The sequence below is a fragment of the Sprattus sprattus genome (assembly GCF_963457725.1).
Source record: "Sprattus sprattus genome assembly, chromosome: 5".
Taxonomy (NCBI): domain Eukaryota; kingdom Metazoa; phylum Chordata; class Actinopteri; order Clupeiformes; family Clupeidae; genus Sprattus; species Sprattus sprattus.
This window is the reverse complement of record NC_137924.1, coordinates 34,760,420-34,769,004: the sequence shown is the minus strand read 5'-3', so window position 1 is coordinate 34,769,004 and position 8,585 is coordinate 34,760,420. Positions and strand designations below refer to the sequence as shown.

General features: G+C 48.3%; 1 protein-coding gene across 1 annotated transcript in view; it reads right to left on the bottom strand.

The window, feature by feature from the left end:
- The window catches only part of kiaa0825 (KIAA0825 ortholog), a gene marked incomplete at its 5' end in the record, with an annotated part of 124,456 nt that extends 118,627 nt beyond the window's left edge, over positions 1–5,829 (bottom strand). Inside the window, one exon of the mRNA XM_080839786.1 lies at positions 5,699–5,829. Within this exon, the coding sequence (XP_080695912.1) occupies positions 5,699–5,829 (131 nt within the window). The remainder of the gene's footprint in view (positions 1–5,698) is intronic.
- Between the last annotated feature and the right edge of the window lie 2,756 nt (positions 5,830–8,585).

Below are 8,585 nucleotides of genomic sequence, written 5' to 3'. Positions count from 1 at the left end.
CTGCTCGAAAAAGTTGTGGCTTTATTGTTTGTGTGATATTTGCCAACAGGAAAACTGCAAAAAAGTCTTGTTTCATTATGAGCCCAACTCTGCAAGCACAGATGACATGCTGGTCATGACAGCCTGGGTTTGAGCTGCAACTCTAACATTCTGCTGTTTAATTAATAGCCCAGAGCTCAGTGTTAAAACTATAAACAAATATATAAATAAAAGACCCTCAGCGAACTGGGGCCATAAACAGACTGTTCCAAAGCACAAGGAGTCTGTTCCGACTTGACAACTCTGCGTACTTGTTTTTGATTACTTCTTTGCTTATTTCTCCGACGCCTTCTGTCAGACCAGTTTCCTGAGCTACACTCAGAGCAAAAAAAACATGTCAAAGGTGGTTGCTATTAGGAGGCAAACACAGCCATTCGAAAAAGCTTTTCTGATGATAATTACCAGCAACTTTACTTTTTTTTTTTTTTTAATGTTATGGTTTTCCGACCATTGTAAAGATATTTACGCAACACAAGTGCCCTGAGACAGGATAAGCCCTCGGAGGTTCACACAGGCAATGGGTTTGCCAGCGCTAAGCGCCTCGCATCAGGAACTAATACATGCTCCATTTCACATGTGTTGTTTTTACGGCACGTGAAATCACGCAGCGTGGCCGGCCGCTCATCCCTGCTGCCTCGGCGAGCCGCGCTGAAAGACATATTCATGGCGTCCACCTGCAGCCGGCTCGTGCACGGACAGAAATATAGGACTAAGTCTCTTTTAATGTGCGCCCATAAAAGAGGATTTGTGCGGCGCTGCACGGTGTGATGCGGACGCGGTGGAGGAGCTGGGCGCCACCCCAGGACTCGGGACTCTGACAGCAGGTCTGCCATGAGCTCCCATCTGTGCAGCCACACAGCCTGCACACCCCGCTCCAGCATCGTAAAAGAAAACAATCCGACCCAACGCAACGCAACCCAGCCTAGCCAAGCCACGCCAAGGCCTCCCCAGCAAACCCACAGAGACACGTCTTTGTTCAACAAGAACATGAGGCTCAATCAGCTCACACTCTCTCCCCCCCGGAAAAAAATCTGATAAGACATCACGGGACCAGGGGAGACGACGTTGGGGGAGCTGGCACTCAATAGCAGGTCAGGGGACACTCTTGTTGCGTGCGCCCAGGGAAGCAGGGTGGTGGTGTGGAGGGTTTGGAGGGGGAAGGGGGGCTGGAGACAGGCACGGTCTGCCAGGGTGAGACTGATGTTCGAGACACTCACTCAATTAGTAACAGCAGGCCGAACGTGATGCAGACCAGCACGCAGAGAAGGCCTGTGGGACGCACACATGCACGCAGAGACTGGCTCGTGTGGGCCCAGGCCTTTTAATGGGAGACTAAGTAGTGGGTAGAGGAACTGATTACGCTGTGGACTGATGAAGTTTCTCTTGGTTTTTCTTGGTTACTTTGGTCTTTCTGTCTTCAATCTCGCTTGCTTTCTCCGACACATGCTCACACACACTTCCTTTCTTGTCTGCACTAATCTTCACTTTGATACAGGATTAATGGTTTGATTGAAAGTGAGCAAGGGTGTCCCAGTGTGTGAGAAAGTGTGAGTCAGATTGTGTTTGTACTATTGTGTGTGTGTGTGTGTGTGTGTGTGTGTGTGTGTGTCTGTGTGTGTGTGTGTGTGTGTGTGAGCATGTCAGACAGTGCTAGCCTCACAACACCTCCTATGGTGACCCCAGCCTCCAAAGGGTCGTCACCAACCACAGACTAATCAACTTCCTCGGATTAACGTCGCCCCACTACAGAGGAGCACAGAATGGCAGAAAGAACATTGGAGATGGACAGAGAGAGAAAGAAAGAGACAGAGAGAGAAAGAGAGAGAGAGAGAGAAAGTGAGAGAGACAGAAAGAGAGAGAGGAAGAGAGAGAGGAAGAGAGAGAGTGAGGGAGAGAAAGAGAAAGAGAGAGGCCTGACAAAGCAATGGGGTGGAAAAAGAAAGCCCACCTGTGACTGGTTAGAAAAAAAAACAGTGGATGAGAAAAGCTCCCCCCCCCCCCAACCTAAACAAGAAAGGTTTTGTAAAATGAGAAGAGGAAAGGATCCTTTAAATCCTCATTCCGCACTCACTCACTTTCCTAACATGTCAATCAACCTCACTCCCCCTCTCTATTTTCCTCCAAAAAAACAGAGTAATTGTTTTTTTTGTAAAGATCACACCAGAGCAGGCATGGCAAGCAGGCCTCCGAAAAGAGAAGAAAAAAAGAACGGAGAAGAGAAAAAAAAAAAAGTCAATCTGAAGCTTTTATTAGATATGATGGTGAGTTTCACAGCTCTGTGACTTACGGGAACCCAATCCGCTGATTAGTCAGCACTTTGACGTTATCTTAAGTTCCTTGTCAAAATTAATTTAGTGTGGGTGGGCTGTGCGCTCCAGGGGAGTGAAGAAGGGAGGAGAGAGGTGTGTGTGTGTGTGTGTGTGTGTGTGTGTGTGTGTGTGTGTGTGTGTGTGTGTGTGTGTGTGTGTGTGTGTGTGTGTGTGTGTGTGTGTGTGTGTGTGTGTGTGTGTGTGTGTTTGTGTGTGTGTGTGAGGGGGGGAGGGGGGGGGAGCAGGAAGGGATCCTTTTCAAATAAGCCCCAGCTTCAGTGAGCAACCATCCCCAACTGCACAGGATACCAATCTCTCCCCCCACGCAATATCAGAGGCCTCTTTCCCCCCCACCTACCCCCCGATGCAAGAGGCCAGAGAACCACCTGAAAGTGGATACCCCCTACCACCTGCCAATGGCTCCCTATCTAAGGCCTCCTATCTTCATATGCTTCCAACCGCAAGGCAGAAAGACATTTGTCAGGACATTCATACACACAGACACAGACACACACACACACACACACACACGCACACACACCCACACCCACACACCACATGAGTGCGCGTGTGGCACCCGATCGTGCATTAGATTGGCAAGTGCCTGCGGTTATCAACAGTGTGGCACTTCCCCTGCCAAAGTAACCTGAGGCCCCCTGCCCACTCGACCAAAAATCCCCCCCTCGCCCAACACTTCCTCATGGGGGCCAGCTTTATTCGGGTGCTGCACAGAAAAAGTGTCCCATCTGATGAAACCTAATGGATTACAGCATTTCAATTTAGGCAAGCCAAGCCCAATGTCAACCTATCTTAATCTCCTCCAATTAGGAGCCAGCTCTCAGGCAAATGTCTGACATGGGAGCGCTGGGTGCATGCCAGCAACCCTGACCCATAAGGAGGTGAAAGCCTTCATGGGAGTGGGGAGCGGGATCTCTCTCTCTGTTTTTTTCATCCCTCTCTCTCTCTCTCTCTCTCTCTCGTTCCCCTTCACTCTCATTTCCTTTTCCTGTCCTTCTTTCTTTTTTCCCCCTTCCATAATTTGTCCCAGACACCACTAAGTGGCTTAGGCAGCAGGTGTAGTGTAGTGGCCCACCCGGGTGCGCTTTAGTGAGGGGGGGGGGGGGATCTGTGAAGCGCTCCACTCCGCGCCTGAAAAGAAACCCAAGGCTGACTGACCAACACAACTGAGCATCACTCTTTCTTCCTCCTCTCTCTCCCCTTCCCCCCTTTTTTTCACACTATTTCGCATTATCCGCCTCTTTGTTCTTATAATGGCTATCCGTCTCCCATCTCCCCGAGAACACTAAATAAGCCTTTAATGCTGGGAAAGCAGAAAAATACCTCAGCCTTGGGTAATAAGCCTTGAATTACCCACCCGAGGGTTTTCATTTCAAGATGTGGAATCTTCAATTATTACTCTCTCCCATTTTGCCAATGGAGGAGAGAGAAGAGAGGAACAGTGAACAGCGGATGAGAGGCTGGCTCTAATGGCAGAGCAGTGTGCGGCTTTGTTCGGGCACAACACATTTAGCACAGCCCCGCGCAGACCATCCACCTCCTCACAAACAGCACAAAGGGATAAAAGCATCATGGGGGGAAGGAGAGAAAAAAATATAGATTTCTCCCATCCCTCTTCTCAAAAGGAGAGAGAGGTGCCATCTCAGCCCGTGAGAGCCTCTCCTCTATCGTGCTGGTGGAGGGGACAGAGCGGCCTGCTTCAGAAAGAGAAAAGAACTGTGGAGGGAGGGAGGTGTGAGAGGGAGAGAGAAAAAGAGGAGAGATGACAGACAGAAAGAAATAGAATGAGAATAGAGAGAGATGGGGAGAGAGAGAGAGAGAGATGGGGAGAGAGAGAAAGAGAGAGAGAGAGAGAGAGAAGAGAGATGAGAGATAGAAAGAAATAGAATGAGAATAGAGAGAGATTGGGAGAGAGAGAGAGAGAGAGAGAGAGAGGGAGAGAGAGGGAGAGAGCTCTTTGGTCAGAGGTGTAATTTCCTGTTGAATTAGACCATAAGGACAGGACAGCAGACTGTGACCCCATATGGCATGACATTGAGTCGAGTGGGAAAAAACAGAAGAGGACTCAGCTTCTGCTTCAGGTATTCTTCAACATGTCCTTCACATCGCACATTGTGTTTGACTGGCTCATTATGAAGAGGCCTTCACCCACGGAACAAAACTACATCTGAAGTGATGACGCACCCAGCACATGTGATAAAAGCCTTTTCTTTGACATTTTCCGACACGGATGTGTGTATATATATATATATAAAGTATAAAACTCCCTTTTTTGAAATGGTGAATGCATGGCCAATTAGGACCAAGGCAAAGGAAAGCTTTACACTTGTGGCCCTGGTTCCAGAGAGACTGACCTGCAGCAGGGCCAGATGAGGAGGTGGCACTGGTTCAAATGCTACTGACCTGCAGGAGGGCCAGATGAGGAGGTGAAACTGACTCCAATGCTACAGACCTGCAGGGCCATATGAGGAGGTGAAACTGACTCCAATGCTACAGACCTGCAGGGCCAGATGAGGAGGTGAAACTGACTCCAATGCTACAGACCTGCAGGGCCAGATGAGGAGGTGAAACTGACTCCAATGCTACAGACCTGCAGGGCCAGATGAGGAGGTGAAACTGACTCCAATGCTACAGACCTGCAGGGCCAGATGAGGAGGTGAAACTGACTCCAATGCTACAGACCTGCAGGGCCAGATGAGGAGGTGAAAGTGACTCCAATGCTACAGACCTGCAGGGCCAGATGAGGAGGTGAAACTGACTCCAATGCTACAGACCTGCAGGGCCAGATAAGGAGGTGAAACTGACTCCAATGCTACAGACCAGCAGGGCCAGATGAGGAGGTGAAAGTGACTCCAATGCTACAGACCTGCAGGGCCAGATGAGGAGGTGAAAGTGACTCCAATGCTACAGACCTGCAGGGCCAGATGAGGAGGTGAAAGTGACTCCAATGCTACAGACCTGCAGGGCCAGATGAGGAGGTGAAAGTGACTCCAATGCTACAGACCTGCAGGGCCAGATGAGGAGGTGAAAGTGACTCCAATGCTACTGACCTGCAGGGCCAGATGAGGAGGTGAAACTGACTCCAATGCTACAGACCTGCAGGGCCAGATGAGGAGGTGAAACTGACTCCAATGCTACAGACCTGCAGGGCCAGATGAGGAGGTGAAACTGACTCCAATGCTACAGACCTGCAGGGCCAGATGAGGAGGTGAAACTGACTCCAATGCTACAAACCTGCAGGAGGGCCAGATGAGGAGGTGGCCCTGGTTCCAATGCTACTGACCTGCAGGAGGGCCAGATGAGGAGGTGAAACTGGCTCCAATGCTACTGACCTGCAGGCGTTGAGCTTCAGCTTCTCCTCCGTGTCCCTCAGGAGCTGCTGGATGTCCGCCTCCCCTGGCAACCCGGGCAGCAGCAGGTCAACCACGGTGTGGTCATACGGGAAGTCCTGCTGCCAGTCCATACCGGGCACTGCTGGGGCACAAGAGCACTGATTAATGGGTGGCACTTTAAACCACAGCAAGGAAGAGCATGGAGTCATGCTTTTACAGAGGCTGCAATTTAGGGGCTTGTTAAGAGGGAGGGGCTGACTAATGGCCTAGCTGAGTGGAGATACCCACAGCACATATCACTGTGCATGCATTGACCAATCACAAGGCACAAGACACATTTCATTTTTCCCTCTGAGACTTTCCCCAGATCAGTGATTCATCATGCAGTATGAACAGAATGAATGCCTGGAAGAACTGTCCATGTTTCCTCTTTCAACTTGCCCTCTCTGTACCTCTTCATCTTACATTCCGGGCGTCTCACTAAGTGCACTTGTGTGCATTCAAGTCACAATAGGGGCAACTTTATGATAATTGCAAAGGTCAACCATCAGGGCTCTTTGAGAGGGACAGAGAAGAGTCAGGTGTCTGAAAATAAACACGGCTCGACTCTTTACCTTGAAGTGGGCGGGTGAGGGCTAGCTCGCCTCCGTGTCGCCGCAATCCACGCCTTCAACGAGCTTGCCGCGGCAGCCGCAAGGACCCCACCGCCAACCTCCCCCCACCCCGCACACACAAACACACAGACCCACACACAGACACCCCTCCCATGTTATTCTGTGCGAGCGCTCGAGACATGCTATCAACGGCGTCATCACGAGTCAAGTGGAGAATAATGGAGAGTGTCAGTGTCAATTTGGCTCGGGCTGCCGCTCCTCTTCCCCCTTCATCTGGCCTGATTTTAATAATCCCCCCGTCAAACTCCAAACAGCTCGTGATACCTCCCTGACACGGCTGCCTTTCGGCACGCAGACAGAAATCTCAACATTAATTTAGCCTGCACAAAAGCGAAAGGCTGTCCAGCTGGACAAATATTATTTCCTTCACTTGACAGACTCCGCAGTTAAGCTTGTGCTTTATTATTTCCTCTGTATTCTCAGAGCCCCCCTACCCCCTTCCTCCTCCCCCCCTCCCCCCTCCCTGCACTCTCTCTGTGCACTGTCTGATGGAGAGCGTGAGCATGGTGCGACTTCTGGAAGTGTGTCTGGGTTTTTCAATCATAGGATTAGACTCTACAGAGTGTAATTACACAAGAACTAGAAGTGTGTGTGTGTGTGTGTGTGTGTGTGTGTGTGTGTGTGTGTGTGTGTGTGTGTGTGTGCACTTGTGGGAGACTGTGGGAGTCTGATGTCTGATATTCTGTGTGTTTGTGTGTGTGTGAGTGTGTGTGTGTGTGTTTGTGTGTGTGAGTCTGACAGATCTGTCTGCTTGTCGGCCTCTGCGTATCAGGTGTGTGTGTTTGTGTGCACGCATACGTACATGTTTATGCTCGCATATGCGCCACAAAGGACGTGCATCAGTGCTTGCATCTGCTTACGCTTGAGAGTAGTAGTAGTGTCAGGTTTGTGCCTTCAGTCCCGCGCATGGGGCCTAATTAAAGAGCTGCACTCTCCATCCTTCATTCTCTCCCCCCGCCTCCCGCCTCCTTCCTTCCCCCTCTCTCGTTATCTATTCTGAACTCTGATGTGCCAGGGCCCTGGTGGCTTCTGTGTGCTGCCTGCCACACAGGGCTGAACTGGGGCAGACGGAGTCTCTGAACACTTAAGGAATGACTAGCAGCATCCTGCTGTCTGTCTCTCCAATAAACAGCCTTCCTGCTTAAGGAGGCTTCAGAAGCACTTAGGACTTGTCAGGTCAAACACAATCTTCCTCATGAAAAGATACTACAGGTAGTTCTTTTTTTTTCTTTTCTTTTTAGACAACAACACAGAAGAGAGAAGAGTCTCCGGTCCAATACGTAGGCTAGGCCTTCTATTTCCGAGTCGACTTTTCTTTAAGTTAACTATCCTATAACATTTTCAAAAAGAAATTGAAAATGCTGCACTGGGGTAAAAAAGGTGTTTTACACTCTACACATACTTTTCCTCTCTAACTCTTTCCTGAACGTCCATATTTAAAAATATAAAAATATGCCATTGGCATGAGGCTCACATAAAATGCCTGGGGCAAAAAAAAAAAAGTGAATGTGAAATAATGCAATTTAAGTTGTTCTGAAACTGGAACATTCGATTTATTTCCAAGTATCTAAGCCCTTGAAAGGACATTATAGAAATAATTTGTCTGAAAGAATTTGTCATTGTTTTAGTTTTTTTGGTTTTCCCTCACAATAGTTGTATTCCCTCCTTTCACTTTTGGCTAGATTTTGGGAATTTTCTTTTTCATTTGGTATATGTTTTTGTGGGAAGACTTTTTTTTTTATTTTACAAAACTCAAATATTTTTGTATTGTGAGGGAATTCTTAATAGATGTAAGGTAATACAATAATGATTATGAGGGAAAATAAAGGTACATTACAAAAATAATTTCTCACGACATCTGCTGCTTTACATTTTTGACCCAAACAACCTGAAATTGGAGCGTGCCCAACAAGGCAGACATTTATACTCAGCAAAATAATATACTATCGCTAGAGGCTACATGAATGGCAATTCTACTACAATTTAACCTTTAACAATGAAAAACAACAATTATCCTATAGGAATATGGGGGTTGGCCCGTTTGTTTATTTGTAAAACTGCGTAGACGTATAGTATAGTCACGTTACATGCAACTTTATGGCAGACCGTTTCAAACGGCAAATATTTATAAAGAAAACAACCCAATATTACCTTTAGCTGAAGATTATCATCAACGGCCTCTTGTTTCAGTGTTCACTTCACCATCAGTTGTA